Raw genomic sequence first — 19,087 nt, 5'->3', positions numbered from 1 at the left:
CTATGAGTCGGTACCAACTGGATGGCACCTAACAACAACACCACCTTGAAGGGGCACTGTGAGCATTCCGTAAGTTAGTACAAAGCCTTCAGTGCATTACCTGGCACCTAGGAAATGCTTGATTGACAGTATAATTTGTTTAAATATTCCTTTATTTCTATTTGTTATTCAATGCACTTCTGCACTGTTGAAAACATCTTGTTTTTGACCTTGTTTGGTTCTGTCCAGTACACCTGCAGGTACAGCCACCTCCTGTCTTGTCACTGGAGGCCTGTGTGCTGCTGTGAGGCTGACCAAGTTTCAGGGGAGTTTCCAGACTAAGACAGACTAGGAAGCAAGGCCTGATAATCTGCTTCTGAAAATCAACCAAGGAAACCCACAGCCTGACCTGCGACTGATTGTGGGGACGAGGCAGGACTCAACTTGAGGGCAGGTAGTTCTACGTCATAGCTACTCTGCATGGGGTTTTCGAGGAGCGTCTGGTAGGCTTGAACCTCTGACCTTTCAGTTAGCAGTCCAGTGCTTATCCTACAGTGCCCACACCAGGGGAAAAAAACCCCGAAAATCTGACCATTTTGGAGTTATAAAGATGGCTAGGAGGCAGGCTTGCAGAATGTGCCCTTTTGGTTGTTTAAATGATTATACATTCCTGAGTGTTTTTGTGTATCAGCCCCCCTCCAAACAAAAAACCAAAAAACAAAAACAAAAAACAAAAAACTGAGGGTATAGAAGCAAATACTGTTGAATCATGACAAACAGAGAGGACTGTAATCATTGCAATGAAACGATGAGTGTAAAACTGATGTTCTCCCATGTAAACTATCACTCAGTTCACAATAAAAAGCTGATGTGCTCAAGAATCTAGAACAGAGAAAACAAACAACAATGGGTGATCTGCACAACTGCCCTGGACAGCGGCAGGCAGAGCTTCCGTGTGGACAGTGGCGGTCGGAGAGAACGGATGGAGTCTGTGTGATGACCCTCAGAGGGACGCGGAGAGTGGGGGGACGCTGCAGCGTCCGCACATGCACTCCAGATGACCCAGAGCCTTCTGTGAGTGTCCTCAGCTCATTGTGTGATCAGAGAAGATCTGGAGAAGGATTTATGTGCTGCAGACATGCTCCATGAGGCTGTGCATGTTCTATTAACTACTTACTGCCCCAATGAGAGTGTTCTTTCTGAAGTTCTGATTCGCAAACTTCATTTTATTCTTCTACAGGAAAACTTCTGTTCTCTTTCCAGCAGTGTGGTTGCATTCATCATTTTTTTTTTAAACTTTTTTTTTTCTGTCTGAAATGCTTCCTATTCCCAAGAAAGATATGTTTCCCATTTAAGCCTCAAATGAAAACTAAAAGGCCTTCAAAGAAGCTGAGTTGAGTTCCTATTGGATTCACTGTCAGGAGGTTAGGTGCTGCTCTGGTTTCCCCTTGACAAAGCGTTCCCATCTCCAAAAGAGGAGCACATTCCAGTCTTTATGACAAACTGATCAAAATGGAAATAACAGCCTCCAGCTGTCAAAACAGCTTTAAGGAGAAAATCAGATACAGTAGTGTGGCTCGTAAACAACAGACAGCTGCCCAGGCAATGACTTTTACCCACGTGCAGAGAAGTTTCATGAAATTAGGTATTAAATGGCATCCAGGATGACAGAGTAGGCACGTGGTTAATTTATTGTGTCTCACCTCAGGAAGAAATGTCAGCAACACTGCACTGCGCACTCTGCTGACCCTTGGTGGATGCTGGACTGGTCCCTATGTGTGGTAGCACAAATGTGTTTTCAGGCTCAAATGAAAAGCTCTCTTCCAAGACTAGCATGATATTTAGTTATACATCCCGTGGATGACAGGGTACAAAAGAGAATTAGTTGCATGTTGTGATTTTTGTCTAGCTTTGATGACAAGCTCATCCTCTGCCATTTGGAAGTAGTGTCAACCAAGCCATAATAAAGAGGGGGCAAAAAGCACAGAAATCCAGATTCTTGTTCCCAGTGGCCCTACAAGGATGTGGCACAACAGCACACAGCGTGGAAGAGAGAAGATCTGAATGGATGGGCATCCCTGGCTAATGTGCCTCATACGGGGCACCACGCCTGTCATGGAGACAGGTGTGCTGCTATGAAGCTGAACAGGCTTCACACAGCGTCCACAGTAAGACTAAGAAGAATGGTCTGGTGATCTGCTTCCAAAACTCAGCCGATGAAAACCCTATCACACTGGCCCAACCCATAGCTTATCATTGGCATGGTGCAAGGCGGGGCAGTGCTGCATTCTGTGGTGTCTGGGGTCCCTATGAGTTAGAAATCAGACATCTAATTGCATTAGGCAAATCTGCTGCACAAGACCTTTTTAAAGTGTTGAAGAGCAAACATGTCAGCTTGAGGACTAAGGTCCGCCTGACCCAAGCCATGGTATTTTCAATAACCTCATATGCATGCGAAAACTGGACAGTGAATAAGGAAGATCGTAGAAGAATTGATGCCTTTGAGTTATGGTGTTGGAGGAGAATACTGAAAGTGCCATGGACTGCCAGAAGAACCAATAGATCCGTTTTGGAAAAAGTGCAGCCAGAGTGCTCCTTGGAGGCCAAGATGACCAAACTTAGTCTCTCATACTTCGGACATATTTCAGGAGGGACCAGTCACTGGAAAATGATATCATGTTTGGTAAGGTCAGAGAAAAAGAGGTCAACCCCTAATGAGATGGATTGGCAAAGTGGTAGCATCAATGGGCTCAAGCGTGGCAACAATTGTGAGGCTGGCCCAGGACCGGACAGTGTTTCATTCCGTTGTGCATAGGGCGCTATGATTTGGTACCGACTCGATGACACCTAACAACAACGTGTTAGGGACCGACTCGCTGCAGTGAACAACAACATTGGAACAAGAGAAACGTGTACACATTAGACAAAGAACACACAGAACCCCAAAGAGTAGATGGGTCCCACGGTCTTCAGGACAGTCTATCGATTTGTACCATGTCGTTGGAAATAACTTTAAAAACTGCTGATGTGGTTTTAGTTTCAGCCCCCAGATCCTTTCAGTTCTATGACCTCTCACAAGGACTTGCTGCAACGGTGCATCTCTTCATGCTGAAGCTGTTTAGTTGAGCTCCCAGGCCCAAGATAACGAACTTGGAGACTCACTCACGTGCAACCCTGCATGCCATTTAACAATACTTCATTTCAGTTAGATCTCCTGTTGTGATGCTGCAGGGTCAGCCCTGGACTGCAAGACACAAGGTCAGTGATTCAAACCCATCAGTTGCTCCTCAGAAACCCTGTACAGGGTCACTATGGGTCAGAATTGACACAACAGTACTTAACAACAAACTTCTATTAAAAATGGTTTCCATGTGGGTACAAGAACAGCCTATTTCAGAAACTAAATGATTGAAACCGAAGGTCGGTGGTTCAAACCCACCTGTTCCTCAGAAACTCTATACAGGTTTGCCATGGGTCTGAACTGACTTGACGGCACTTAACAACAACATGCTGTGCATGGAGTCGCTATGAGTCGGTTCCGACTCGATGGCACCTGACAACAACAACAACAACAACAACAACATATCTGCGGAGGTGGCAGACCACCTTGCGTTTCGTTGGCTTTTACAGTACACTATTCACTGGATTTGCAATTGTGAAAAGGTCAATAGAACTGAAGACACCATCCAGATGCTTGGGGGCAGGGGAGGCTGGATTAATAAGAGATCCCAGATAAGGTGAGGCAGTAAGTAATAGGATGCCCCAAGGGAGGAAGTGAGTGAATCCTAGCTGGGTAGAATCGGCAGCATAAATCAAGAGGGTGTACTTCTCTGTGGAATGGAGAGATGAAATAGGTGAGGTGTAAGTATATTCCAGTAGAACCCCATCTTCCCAGCTCCAGTCCTGGGGGGAAACTTGGGAGCTTGTCACTAAAGAGGAAGACTCCCAATGAGATGGTTTGGCCAACTGGCAGCATTGATGGACTCAAGCATGGCAACAGTAGTGAGGTTGGCCTGGGATCGGGCAGTGTTTCGTTCTGCTGTGCATAAAGTCGCTATGGGTTGGTACCAACTTGATGGCACCTAATAATAACAACAAGGGTGCAGTAGTTAAAGTGCTTGATGACCAACCAAAGGACAAGTGGTTCAACCCATCAGCTGCTCTGCAGGCAACAGATGGAGCCCCTGAACTGCTGACAAGATTTGTTGTTGTTAATGTTAAGCGCTGTCAATTGGTCCAGACTCTTAGGGACCCTGTATAAGGTTTCTGAGGAGCGGTTGGTGAGCTTGAACCACCAACCTTGTGGTTCTAACCAACCTTGCAGTCCAGTCCCTGCAGTCAAGATCTGCAGCCTTAGACATATTAAGGGGCAGTTCTCCTCTGTCCTTTGGGGCTGCCCTGAATGGGGATTAGTCTTGATGACAGAGGGCTTGGTATGGGTTTGAGTAGTTATGTTCTGAGAAGAGAATCACAGACAAGTCTGGAAACGGAATGATGGATTTGGGGAGGTAAAAGGAAGCAGGTGACTTTCTCAGGTTCCTGCATTGTGTTCCAAATGGCTTGTGGAGCAGGTCCCCCAGCCAACTCTTACAGTGAGTTGGCAATGTGGTTATGTATTTTCACCCTGGGTCTTCCAGAGGAACGTATAAAATGCCTTCATTGGACTATCTATTCCAATGTAGTTTTATTTCCTTAATACTTACTTTACACTTGTCTCTGGCTTGTCTTAGGTCTGGCTGTACTCACTGGCTCGAAATGCTTTGTATTTTCAATGATTCCCCTAAAAGAGCAGGTGGCAGCCAATTCTCCCAAAACACTTTACCACAAATGTTTTATAGATAGACACACAATAAGATATTTATTTCTTTTGACATCTAATCTGCTAACTATAAGTGGATAATTTAATGAATGAACACACAGCTAAGCTTATAAACTACCATAAATTCTAGATTATGATCAATTGCTATTTTCCTTGAAATTATGATCATTTTAAAGAATGATAGATTTCTCAATAAGACTAGCTTCACTGTTTATTTCATCCATTCCAACCAAACCTTCAAATAGTCTTTGAGGGTGGCTTGGATATTTCATTTGCAAAGCTGGCATTTTGGTTTGTATTAATTTATTTCCCCTTATATACACTGCTTTGCTGTGTCTGATCACATAATTCTTTGTAAAACATCTGGGATATCAGAGTATAATGAATGTTACAAAGACACAGAGAATAAAGAGAAACACTGTGGGGACCAGATAATTTTACAAGTATTTTTCAAAAGTTTTGCCCTGGGATGTATCTTGATTGTTAATGGTACACTATGGAGCTCTGGTAGCGTAGTGGTTACGAATCGGGCTGTGAACCTTAAGGTCAGCGGTTCGAAACTACCAGCTGCTCCGCGGGAGAAAGATGAGGCTTTCTACTCCCGTAAGGATTTACAGCCTCGGAAACCCTGTACAGGGTCGCTATGGGTCGGAACCGACTAGATGGCACTTAACAACAACAACAACAATGAGTCCTAAACCAAAACTGGGGGCGAGGGAGAAAACAAGTACATCATAGATGGAAGAGAAACAGGCTAATATTTCACCAAACTCTAGAGGAAACAAAATATCAATATGCTGACTGCAGGCTGGGCACTGACGTGTTACACAAACGATTTCTCCAAGTTCGTTGTTGTTGTTAAGTGCCGTTGAGTCAGTTCCGACTCACAGTGACTCTGTACAGGGTTTCCAAGGCTTTGCATCTTTGAGGGAGCAGAAAGCCTCATCTATCTCCCGCACAGTGGCTGGTGGGCTTAAAATACCAACCTTATGGTTCGCAGTCAAATCATGTCTATATATACTTGAAACAAGGTGTTTAATAAAGTTTAAATACAAGTTTGTATAAAGTAAATAATATGGAGCCAAAAATTGGGGATTAACAGCAGTGGGTTAAAAATTCAACTCAGTAGTAAAACTATCTGGCAGCATGATTCCTCAGCCCATTTCCCTGATGGAGGCTGAATTCCTATAAAAATGCATTTATAATTATGTTCATGTAAGTTAGCATGAAGTGTGGGGGAGGGGGCCTGAGTAACCTCATATGACAGAGAAGTAAATGCCATTTGCATGAATCACATTTGTCAATATGGTAAATCCTTTCTGGAAATCAAGAATGATGCTGGTCACCTTCCTTCCCCCAAAACACATCACACGGCACCTCATCTGCCACAGAGGAGACTTTCCATGGACGCAGCAGGGTGGGGGTGGGGGATGGGGAGGCATGGTCACAGAGCTACCAAACAATCAGGCGGCCCTGGTAGTGACCTGACTGATAACAGGAAGCTGGCAGAGAGCCGGGAAAGGGACAGGAAGGCTCCGGAGAAACAGGAAATTCTGATGCAGAGATAAGGAAAGCCAGCAACAAGCAGCTGTCATCAAGTGGAGTCCAACTCATGGTGACCCGACATGTGTCAGAGCAGCACTGGCCTCCACACGGTTCCAATGGTGGATTTTCCAGAAGCAGCTCACCAGGACTCTCTTCTGAGGGCCTCTGGGTGGACTCAAACCTCTGAGATTTTGGTTACCGGTGAGTTCAAGAGTTTATACCACCCAGGGACTGACTCCACAGATGAGGAAGAGCAGTAGAAAGAGGTTAGGGTAAGGTAGAGGTTACCAATCAGACGTCAAGGAACAGAGGTGGGGTACATGTTAAATTGGGTTTATTTCGAGTGAATCAAAGAGCTTCCAACTGCTGGGCTAAATCCGGGCACAAGGGAACATGAGACACTTTAGAAAAATGCTAAGGTTTTTAGATTCTGGGGATGATGGTAGACAAGAGGGAAGGGAAGGAGAGGAACAACGAAGCATAGTGAAAAACTGGGCAATTTCACAGGAAATATGTCACCGTAAACGGCTATGCTTTCTGTGGTTCACGAAACGATGGTGACTGGAACCCACCCAGTGGCACCACAGGAAAAAACCCTGATGAGCCATTGGCTCAGGTTAAGATTTCAAACACGATGCCTGGTGCCCACCAGAGACCCTGGGATAGTCATACTGGTGCTAATGCTGTTCTGTGGAAATACACACTGTGAGAACTTACTATTTATTGTCTCACTTACAGTACACCGTGGGGAAGGAAGGCTACATTCTCTCACTATGTTACTGGCCTCCAATCGCTAGAAAATGTCAGGACATGTGACTTAAACCTGTCACTGTTAGGCACCACCCAGTCGGTTCCTACTTGTTGCAACCCTAGGTAAGACAGAACGAAACACTGTCTGGTCTGTGCCATCCTCACAATGTTTCAGTCCATTGCTGTACCCACAGTGCCAATCCACCTCGCTCAGGGTCTTCTTCCTCTTTTTCACTTCCTCTACTTTACCAAGCATGATGTCCTCTCCAAGGACTGGCCCCTCCAGATAACATGTCCAAAGTATGTGAGACCAAGTCTTGCCATTCTTGCTTCTAAAGAACATTCTGGCTGTACTTATTCTAAGACGTATTTGTACATTCTTTTAGCAGTCCATAGTATATTCAATATTCTTTGCAGATACCATAATCAAATTAATTTATTATTCTCTGGTCTTCCTTATTTATTGTCCAGCTTTTGCATGCATATGAGGTGATTGAAAATTCCATGTGGTGTGGCAGGCGGACTTCAGTCCTCAAGGTGACATCTTTCTCTTTAACACTTTCAAGAAATCTTTTGTAGTGGTTTTGGCTAATGCATTACATCACTTGATTTCTACTGCTACTTCCATGGACATTGATTGTGAACCTAAGTAAAAGGAAATTTATGACAACTTTAATCTTTTCTCAGTTTATCATGATGTTACTTATTGGTTCATTGTGAGGATTTATTTTCTTTATGTTGAGGTGCTATCCAACATAAAGGCTGTATGTAATCTTTCATCTTCATCAGTAAGTGTTCATGTCTTCTTCACTGTCATCAAACAAGGTTGTGTCATCTGTAGATTGAAGGTTGTTCACGAGCCTTCCTCCAATTCTGACGCTGTGTTCTTCATGTAGTCCAGCGTCTTGAATAATCTGTTTTGCCAAGTGTGGCAAAGGGATATAGCCCTGAAGCCCACCTTTACCAATTTAAAATACTGCAGCATCCTTTTGTTCTGTCTGGACGATTGCTTCTTGATCTATATATAGGTGTCACATGAGCACAATTAAGTGTTCTAGACTTCCCATTCGTCACAATGTTATCCATACTTTGTTATGATCCACATGGTCAAAGAGACACAGGTAAATATTTTTCTGGTATTCTCTGCTTCCAGCCCCCTGACATCAGTGATGATATCCCTCATTCCACATCTTCTGAAGCTGGCTTGAATTTCTAGCCATTCTCTGTAGATGTACTATAATGGTTTGTAAAATATCTTCAGCATTTGATTTGCATGTGGTATTAATGCCCCTGTTTGATAATTTCCACATTCCATTGGACCATCTTTCTTTGGAATAGACACATACATGGATTTCTTCCACTTGGTTGGCAAGGTAGTTGTTTTCCAAAGTTATTGGCATAGATAAAGTGACCACTTCCAGGGCTACATCTGTTTGTTGAAATATCTCTGTCAATTCCTGGAGCCTTGCACCAATGCCTTCGGTACAGCTTGCACTTCTTCTTTCACTACCATTGGTCCTTGACCACATGCTTCCCCTGAAGTGGCTGAACATCAGCCAATTTGTTTTGGTAATGTGACTCTGTGCATTCCTTGCATCTCCTCTAGATGCTTTCTGCATCATTCAATATTTTGCTCATAGAATCCTTCAATAGCTCAAGTCGAAGCTTGCATTTGTAATTCAGGTCTTTCAGAAATGTTCCTTTTCTTGTTGAGTGGGCTTTTGAAATCTTCTGTTCAGCTTTTCCATCACTTTTTCCTACAAGGTCTGAATCCATTCTTACCTATCTGAGTGAAGTAAGTTAGTGCATATGATTCTTGAAGACTGGTACACAGCAAAGGAGAAACATTCCCACTGAGCTTGGAAATACCACCTCTGACCTGAATCAGATCCGCAGGAAACTAAACATTTTTGTGCATACTTTTATAGCAGAGGGAGCAGAACAGAAAACAAAATGAACTTAACTGAAACGTGAGAACGGACATAAAGCCAATGACTGTTAGTTAGGTGGGGCTACGGCATTCTGATCCCCTCAGTCCAGTAACTCCCCACCCAGCATTAGTTGTGAATGACATCACTGACTTCCCAAACACACTCCAGCAGTTTCCTGCTTTCCAGAATCAGCCAAGCAATGATGTCAGTGGGGGCACCTGAGTTAGTCATGCGGCTGGGATGGAGTCACAGAGCACGGAGATGAAAGCCACGACCAGGCAAGATCAGTTGCTGTGGTTGATTCTGAATCATGGCGACCCCATGTGGTTCAGAGCAGAACTGCACTGCAGAGGGTTTTCAATGGCTGTTTGGGGGAAGCAGACCATCAGGCCTTTCTTTGAGGGACCTCTGGATGGATTCAAATCTTCAATATTTTGGTTAGTAGACAAGCATACTAACCATTTGCAACACCCATGGATAAGAAAAGTATGGATTTTACTGCTGATCTATATGGTGCCTTTTCCCCAGAAAAAAATTCCATACTGTGGTAGGTTCCGTGGGATCACAACTGGAGAAAAGCCACACTTAAACATAAGATGTCAAGGGTCAACAAGAATGAGGCTAACCTCCAATGAGATGGACCGACACAATAATCTCAACAATGGTTCAAATAGATGAAAGACCATGGCGAGGCGATGGCACAAGAAGAGCAGGCCACGTCTCAGTCTTCGTACATAAGGTGGCAGCTGTGAGTTAGAACTTACTCAGTGCCAACTAACAAGAGTGCCCAGCTTATTACAGATCTTCTGCCCCAGGAATGGTGCAGGAACTAAACTGGAGGAAGGCATTTAGGAAGAGAGAAGGAGTTGCACAGGGACACACACACACCAATAGGCCAGGCCCATGAATTCCAACCAGCTGTCCTTGCGGTGCCCCCGCCAAATGCACCTCCATCCTCACTGGTTTGGGAAACTAAACACTAAGTGTGTCTAGCTCCCTCCGGCACCCTGGCCCAAGCACTGTTCTCACGGCACTGCCCACAATATAAACGACACAGATCTCACTCCATTCTGGTGAATTGCAACACTATATACCCTCAAGATTCTATCCCAGATTCTTGTCATAAATGGACCTCATAACTGTATGTCTTGCGTTCATCCAGAAAGAGTGCATGTTCTAAGTGTTTCAAGAGACTTTTACTCGGCCTCAAATTTGATATCAAAGGAAAGTAGTCAAATACCAAATGCTAACAAAAGAACTTCAAATGTTCTTTAGCTGGGAATTCCTACTTGGTAGAATGCTTCTCTCTATGCTGTTTTGAAAATGCATTGTTTCAGAAAGCCCTACAAGAAGAAAGCATTTACTCACTGCCTCCCTAGGGAACAAGTTAACCTAGTAAGAAAGAAATCTTGAATTGCCTTGTTGTTGTTAAATACTGTTGACTTGGTTCTGACTCATAGAGACCCCAAATAGGGTTTCCCTGGTTGTAAATCTTTGCGGTAGCAGGAAGTCTCACCTTTCTCCTGTGGAGCAGCTGGTGGGCTCGAACCACAGACCTTGTGGTTCATAGTCCAGTGCTTATCCTATAAAACCACTACATTCTCCCTGAGTTGCCTTAGGAAGCATTACACAGAACTAGACACATCAGACTCAGGAGGGTGTTTTAAATTAGAACGGTTGAGATCTGCCATTATGTTTTCTATAGTGCCCAACCTTTCCAGTTAAAACACAGCAGGAGACCTGTGCTAGCAGGGAACCCATTGAGCCTGGCTCCACATGCCATACAAGCATTCACTGACTTGCAATTATTTGACCCTAGTTAAACACTTCTTGCAAGTGCTTCAAGTTTAGCATTGTTTTCTGTATAAAATGTAATCTGTTTCTATACTTTGTTTCAATAGTATCATTTCCCTATAGTTTGCTTGCGTATTATTTTTTAATTTTATGAACTATGTCCCAAATGTCTAAACAGCTCTTGTAAATGAGCGAAACTAAAAGATCACATCAAAACAATGAGATCTAAGGAAAAAGACCACTTGCAATGACATTTTATTTTGGCTTAAGACTCTTTAGCTGTCATGGACGTGTTTCCTAGCTCATGGCAACCCCTGCACAAAACAACAACACTGTGAGGTGCTTGTCCTTCTCACGATGAGCAGCAGACCAGCTTGGATCGCTGCGATCCATCTAGCTTTATTGACTGGTTTTTGGAAGTAGATTGCGCCATGCCTCTTTCTGATCTACCTGAGATGGAAGTTCTGCTGAAACCTGCTCAGCATCGTAGCAACATGCAAGCTGCCCCTAACAGACAGGAGGTGGCTGAGTCAGGTACACAATCTACAAATTGAACCTGGCTCTGCTGCGTGGAAGACAAGAACTCTACCACTAACTCCAAAGCTTTAAGGTAAAAGAAGTAAGGTGGTGGTGACTGTGTGCCACTGAGTTGGTTCGGACTCACAGTGACCCTGTATAGGTTTTCTAAGGCTGTAAATCTTTTTTGTTTTTTAAGTTGTTACTGTGAATTATGTGGGTCTACATGGGAGAACATCAGTTTTACATTCATCCTATCATATTTCATTTCATTGCAACGATTACAATCCCCTTCATGCAGTAAACAAACAACCAAAGGTTACACCCCACAGGCCTGCCCCCTGGCCATTAGCACACAGCCCCTCTCCCTCCCTGAGTCCAGAGTTCCCAGCTGCTGCATCTCTCCACGTCATGGTCTTTGCCTCCATTTCTAACTGAGGCTGTAAATCTTTACAGGACTAGAAAACCTCATGTTTCTCTCATGGAGTGGCTGGAAGATTCGAACTACTGACCTTTTGGTTAGCAGCCCAGCTCATAATCCACTATGCTACCAAGGCTCCTTAAACATACCAAACCAAAACTAGTTGTCATAAGCCAACTTTAACTCACGGCAACTGCATGCGTGTCAGAGTAGAAGTGTGCTTCCTGGGTTTTCAAAGCTGTGATTTTACTGAAGCAGATCTCTAGGACATTTTTTTACAGACATTGCTTCAAACTGACAACGTTTTGTTTCGTAATCAAGTGCTAAAGCGTTCACACCACTCAGGGACTAAAAGTGAAGCCATTTCTCGAGCACATCATCACCGGATCGTCCATGCTCAGCAATGATGATGGTGATTGTCTGAGGGGAGCTTGTGTGTATTGGGATTCTCCAGTTTGAGATTCACTAGGGTCATTCGTGGGGAGTGAGGACATACTTGCAGAGGAATTTCTTGCTTCATAAAATCCCACAGCATTCAGTACTTGCATGACGGTTTTTATTTATTAGCATCTATCATAAGGCCCCCGAGGGAAAGACTGGATCCTGTTCTCCTCCATATGGTTTATGGCGCCTTGCACACGGTAGGTATTTAATAACTATTTGCTGAACGCATGAATGAGCATTGCAGAAGAATTGAGACCGTTGTTTGATCTTGAGGTCTAAGTTTGGCTTTTCTTTCCAAGTGGATGGATGAATATATATTTCAAAGGCACTCCAATAAGCACATGTTGAGTGATGAAGAGCCAGAGTGATTCATTTTGCTAGAATGTTCTCTCCTGCAGGAATCCGTCACCTCAGTCTCCTTCCCTCGGTCATCCCGGCAGGAAATTACAATACTACGTCCAGTGCATGAGTGATGACTGTGTGAAGCAGCTCAGCACATTGTGGCTGGGTGTAGAACGGGGTCAAGTAAAAATAAATAGCAACCCTGAGTAGTCGACCCTGCCCTCTTCTGCTGGTGCCTTGATCAGCACACAGCTTCCTGCTCTCCATAGAAAGCCCACCTCGAGGGCCACCACCTTCAAGTGCCAGTTCCGGACCTCCAGGAAGTGCTCTGAGCGGAGCTATTTCCTTTCTAGCTACTCACTCTCGATTGTTTTCTAGAGGGTTTTACCACAGTGCCTGCATGCTTGCTGCTGGCCATGGAAGGGAACTTAGTTGGGTAGAGAGATAACAGCATGGGCAGAATCCGGGCTACAGAAAACAGATCCTATGGCAATTAATATCAAGGTGTTGCCATGGTGAACAGAAATGGCTCAGTGGCACCTTCTCACTTCAAGTGGCCACTTCAAGTACCACACCCACCATACCCTAGACCCACCTGGGAGCACAGAGCTCTCCCTTCAGGAAATGCAGACACATGCTATCAGGAATGACGGGCAGGTGAGAGTTCACAGACAAGCTGTAACAACCCCAGATAAGTATTCTGAATTCCTAGAATGACTTTGGTCTTTATATGGCAAGGGCATACAGATAGGGTAAGGATAGCTGCGTTTGAGGTGAAAGAAAACTCACAGTATATGTTCGCTTCGTGGTTACAGGGATTTTAAAATTTAAGTTATATTATGATTTTCAGTCAGTGGCTATGAATGCTCAGAAACTAATTAAGTTATCAATAAAAACCCAAAAGTTTTACATCAAATCATTTCTTGTGTCAATTCACTTCTGATTGTCCATCTAGACTACACTCCGTCTGAAGTGGAGAAAACATCTTTAACTTGGGGCTGGCCATACCATGACCGAATGAAGGAATGAATGAAGAACCAAGAAGATGACAGCAGGATTTGAAATCTGTCCAGGACAAGACGGGACAAAGAAACAGGCTGAAACTCCCAGGATGACCACTCTTTCTTTCATCTTCTGTGAGGGTTCTCATGAGGCCTTTGTCCCTCCTGGTAGTCTAAGCTTTCTGGGCCTGTACTGTCCACTTTACTCCGCAGGAAGAGCCTGGGCTTATGGACTAAAGGGGACTCTTTAGTATAGAAGAGCTGTCATAGCTGGGAAGGTTTTAAAGTCTATACGGTAAGGTCTTCTCAGTACTCATTTTTGTTGAGGTATAATTTAACTTGCATGCAATAATATTCATATTCCCTTTTTAGGTGTTTAGTTCTAGGAGTTTTTAAAAACATATATACTCATGTAACCACCACCACAAACAAAATAGAGTATTTCACTCCAAAAAGTACCCTGTGCTCCTAAGTAGTCAAGTCCCTTCCCAACCCCAAATGCCTGGCAATCATTGATTCAAATGCTCTTTCCAAAATGTCACTCAGTACCCATTTTATGTGAGTTCTTCTACTTCTACCACCAACACTCTTGATATCCTTCCGGCTGACCAGAAACTCCCTCCGCTTGGCTATACGGTGTTTTCCTTCCCCCACCCCCTAGCCTTTGGTGGGCCCACCAGAATCCTAGTATGGCTTTTGCTTCTAAGTAGGCTCTGTCAGCATAGGTGTTTCCCAGTGTGTAACCTTATACTCTCTTCCCGTCGCTCAGATTTGACCTGGCTTCTCGCTTTTACCTATCTGCTCAGAATTCTAACGGTCGGTCTTCCCTCCTGTTCCCTTCTGGTGAGCTTTGCATCTATTATTTCTGGTGGACTCACAGGTTCCATTTCTAGTTCCTATGAACCCTTCACGGTCTCTGTGACCAAGCTACACTCATTTCTGATTCTGCCAACCTGCTCTTCTCTTGTGTCCTTCACACAAACGGAGGGCATCACGCTTCATCACCATCTGGTCACTGAGCTGGGAACTCTTGTTTTCCCTTAGCCCCACGTGCATGTGGCTACCTGTAAAATATGTCTCAAAGTCACCTCAGCTCTATCACCCTCTGTGGTTCCAATGTCGACTTCCTTTCTGGCTGACCTCAGCTCCAAAGCCCATCTAATTGGTCTCTCTGGGTCTGGTTTTCTTACCATAAGCATTCTCCACATTGTTATGAGTGTTATTTTTCTAAAATACAAATCAGACCACATTCTTCTTCTTATAAAAAACACACCCTATAGAGACTCCCCACTGTTTACAGGCTAAAATCCAAGTTCCTTAAGATGACATTTGAGATCCTTAACAACTTGGCCCTCTCTGGCTAGCCCAGTCCCATTCCTTAACCCTCCTGTCCCCGTCTAACATGCTGGACCACCCAAGGAAAGGGGACATCATGTATTTCTGTGACTCTCGGATGGAACTCGCCCTGTTCCACCAGTTCAGAGGCCGGGCTTTTGTAAAGGACACTGAGTCTTTTATTCTTCCACATCGCTCCCCTCAGCAGTACTAGCTGTGGTGCAGAACATTCGAAAGCCAACACAGCACTCTACATGCCTCAGGGCAATATTCCCTAGGTTTATTCGTCTTTGTGTAGCTGAGTCTCACACGCAGTGGGAACCTAAAAACTTATGCTTGTTGAAACCATTCTGCCCTTTATTCGACAGAAATGAGAGTAAACTCAAGGTCAACGTTAAAGAAGCCAGTATGTACTTTTCACTTACCCATTGCTTATTTGGAGTCCTGGTGTGATGCTGTAGGATAAGCACTGGACCGAAAGATTGTTGAACCAAAAGTTTGGTTCAAATTCACCAGCTGTTCCTCGGAAATGCTATACAGTCGGAAGCGACTCAACAGCACTTAACAAGAACAGCAACGTTGCTTGTTTACAAAACAGCAGAGCCATACAACATGGCTGTAATGTTCTCTTTTAGAGCTTGGGTCAATTTGTAATAAATGAAAATAATAATGATGTAGACTGTATTTGTTCTAAATCTAGTCTAGGACTACACGCACAACAAAAAGTCAGACTGAGGTCACTTATGGTTTGGAGTCTTGGTGTGGTGTAGGATCAGCAATGGACTGGTAACCACATGGCTGGAGATTCAAACCCACCAACCACTCCCTGGAAATCCTATACAGGGTCGCTATGAGTCGGAACTGATTCCATGGCACTTCACAGCAACACATGGTTACCAAGGGAATGTGTGAAGCACTCGTGTGTGAAGTATTATCCATAATGATGAGCTTTCATTTCTCTGCTCAGCTTCCCCTTCCTCCAAAGACACTGTAAAATCGCATAATCAATCACTCCTGTGATTTGCTAATGGACTAAGCCTGCATTTCCCATATGCTGTGCTGACAAAGAGGGAGCAGAGCTGATCCATTCGGGCTCTAAGCATCACCGCCATCTCCCACCCTGTGCTGAGTCAAAGTACATGAAGGGCAAAGGCTGAGACATTTCTGAACCATTCTACATTTAAAGGACAGACTTCAGCTTCCCCAGTTAATCCCCTCCTTGACCTATGAGGGGAATTAATTTATGACACAAAATCCAAACACCACCACACCACACACCTAAAGAACAAACAAACCATGGTGAGAGTTGCTTTAGGTGGTAAAACGTATTTAGAAAAACAGAAGATACGGTTCCTTCTTGCCCAGTATGTAATTTAAAAGTAGTTGTGGAGGTTAAAAATATGAGGCATCAAGGCAACACATGATGAGTGAGGTTAGGAGAACGTTGTTATTCACTTACCGTTCCAACCAAAGGGTAGATAAAGCCAGCACCTATGCTGGCCCGCACGTCACTGATAGGCAAAATGAAACCCCTCGGTACCCCCTTCTTGTTGGGTTCGTGAGACAGAGAAAGGTGGGTCTTAGCCATGCAGATGGGCAAGTTTCCAAAACCCTGTAGGAAAGCAAAGGAAGACATTTTTAGACCGAGCATGCATGGTACTTCTGTCTTGTTGAACTGGTATTTTATAAAATCCCTACGACAGCCTGTCAGCCCAGATGCAGCACACAGTAGGTGCGTGTTCCACACGCATTCATTCAGCGAGAAGATGAAGACCACCAGCAGGTGGAAGGTGTCTGATGTTTATTTTGGAGGTTCCCCTGAAGGGAAGGCAGCAGTCCGCGTGTGGCTTGGGGGAAACGGTGGCTATTTTCAGACAAAGCAGCTGTAGCAGCTGTAGAAAGCACTTTCTAAGGCTATTAATATCCAAGACCCAGAAAGGTAAGCTGGAGAAAGGCTCCATAATGAGTCTCTCAGTCACGTGGCTCACTCGTTCTTCAGAATCAGTCAGGAAGCAAAGGGCTCCTTTGTGTTCCCTTATGAATCATGGCTATTTGATGTGGGATTACATTATAAGACCTAAGATGAGGTCACTATTTCAGCCTCTTCTTTTTAAGGACCAAAGGCTACATCTGACCCAGAGTCCCCAAGGTGAAAGGGCAGGAAGTCACATGTGGAATCTCACAAAAAGGATAGTGTCCCTGAAGCCTGTTTCTGATTAAATGGCACACAGTGCTTCCTTAGAGACTGAGCTAATTAATAGTGATCACATACTTGACACATAACTTTTCAGGATTATTCTCTTCATAGACAGACAGGGATAAAAGAAATGAAATCTTCAGAGGCAATCCATATAGACTTTCTTATGATTCAACACAAAACTATTTGGGAGATTTTATAATGTTATCATGGGGAGGTGGGAGAGGTGGGGTGGGATCAAGTTCTTCTTGAAACCACTACTCTTTGTGGAGTTATGAGTTTTGACAACAATCACAACTGCTCTATAGAAATGGTGCTCTGAACCTTGGATTTCAGACATCAGCCATATACCATCATCTTATGTTCCAGACAAGAACATTTTAAGACTGAAGAGAGAAGGAACGACCTAAGGGTTAGAATACATGACACCCTTAGAAAGCTTTATGAAAACGTGAAGACACTGATGCCGTTTTGCTCCTTGCATTGCATATGGGGGACAATGTCATCACAGAACAGCAGTGTACAGACCAGCACGTGGGAATCTGTATCTTAAAGGATAAGCTGAGAACATACACAGGAAATCCTAAGAAAAAATTAGTTGCTATCTAGGGAGTTCTACTGTGGTGCTGCGGGTTAATGCGCTGGATTGAAAGGTCTTTTTGAACCGCAAGGTTGGTGGTTCAAGATCACCAGCCATTGCTCGGAAACCCGATAGAGGGTTACAGTGAGTCAGAACCGACTCGACAGCATTTAACAACAACAACATGTGCCAGGTACTATGCCAAGTCCCAGGAATACAAAGACGAAAAAGCAAGACCTGTTTTTTTCTTTAGTAATAACAATCTTACCAAAAGTGGAAGATCACTCCGGTCGACACTTGTAATGTTTATTAAATTGTTAAATTATGATGGTTAAAAACAGATCAATGATATTCACAAAAAAACAACTGGAGGTGCCTCAGCTTCTTTCTTATCAGGTCAAAGTGGCTAGGACATTGAGTCACATGGTCCGTTTGAGGGGTGGTGGACGATCATCTGACTCTGCACACCACAGGACAGTTACAGTGTTTCTAGCTAGGTGGGAGACAGATATTGGATACATTTATGATCATAAGACTCAATGATATATATACAAAGGCTGTGTACCCACAGTACATTCTAAATATAGTCAGCACTTTACCAAAGGATATTACTTCAGTCTTCCGTTACCATAAAACAGATTAAACAAAGTTCTGTTGATAAAAAATGTTGTTGTTAAGTGCTGTCAAGTTGGTTCCGACCCATAGCAACCCTCTCTATAGGGTGTCCAAGGAGCAGGTAGTGAGCTTGAACCACTCACCTTGCAGTTCAAACGACTTTGCAGTCCAGCACATTAACCCACAGAGCCACACCAGGACTGAAGATGAAACATGTGGTGGTTGTGTACCATGAAGTCTGTTCCGACTCATAGCGACTGTGTACAGGGTTTTCAAGGCTGTAAGTCTTTACGGGAGCAGAAAGCCTCATCTTTCTCCCACAGAACAGCTGGTAGTAGCAGTCCTCAAATCAAGGTGAATATTTTAACAGCTTCATGTGGACTTTCCCCAAAAGGACAATTTTTACCTGCTGAGTATAACGGTCTACTTTGCTTTGTGCCTCAGGAGAGAGTTCTATATCTTTGGCTCCATAGACAGCTTGGGCAATGGTTCGTATCTTTTCCACAATTGGAAGCTGTAGAAACACAAATGACAACAATATGGTTAGGTTGAATCTGGCTAAAGAAATAGGTGAATGCTTTGAGAGATTGTCTATAATTGGTAAAAATTGCTTTCTCGGTATTTATTTCAGCAACTATGGAATTTAGAGCACACTGTTTTCACTTCATATCAATGCTGCAAGTACAGAAAGATTAAGATCAGAGGTTAGCATGCAAATAAGACATTCTGGATGGTCAGCCAGTATAGAGGTTGTATAGCCAATCAGTTTTATCCATTTCAGCATTCAATATCATGTATATATATAATGTGGTAAAAGA

At 43.8% G+C, this 19,087-nt stretch overlaps 1 protein-coding gene across 1 annotated transcript in view; it reads right to left on the bottom strand.

Annotated features, from left to right (window-relative positions):
- MTHFD1L (methylenetetrahydrofolate dehydrogenase (NADP+ dependent) 1-like) overlaps nucleotides 1–19,087 on the bottom strand; it is a 241,094-nt gene that overhangs the window by 45,605 nt on the left and 176,402 nt on the right. The window contains exons 25-26 of the mRNA XM_006874349.1: nucleotides 18,676–18,783; nucleotides 16,337–16,489 (exon numbers count right to left, since the gene is read on the bottom strand). Coding sequence (XP_006874411.1) covers nucleotides 16,337–16,489; nucleotides 18,676–18,783 — 261 coding nt within the window. The remainder of the gene's footprint in view (nucleotides 1–16,336; nucleotides 16,490–18,675; nucleotides 18,784–19,087) is intronic.

Source organism: Chrysochloris asiatica, unplaced genomic scaffold, assembly GCF_000296735.1.
Source record: "Chrysochloris asiatica unplaced genomic scaffold, ChrAsi1.0 scaffold00271, whole genome shotgun sequence".
In the NCBI taxonomy this organism is placed as follows: Eukaryota; Metazoa; Chordata; class Mammalia; order Afrosoricida; family Chrysochloridae; genus Chrysochloris; species Chrysochloris asiatica.
This window is presented reverse-complemented; position numbering and strand designations above follow the sequence as displayed.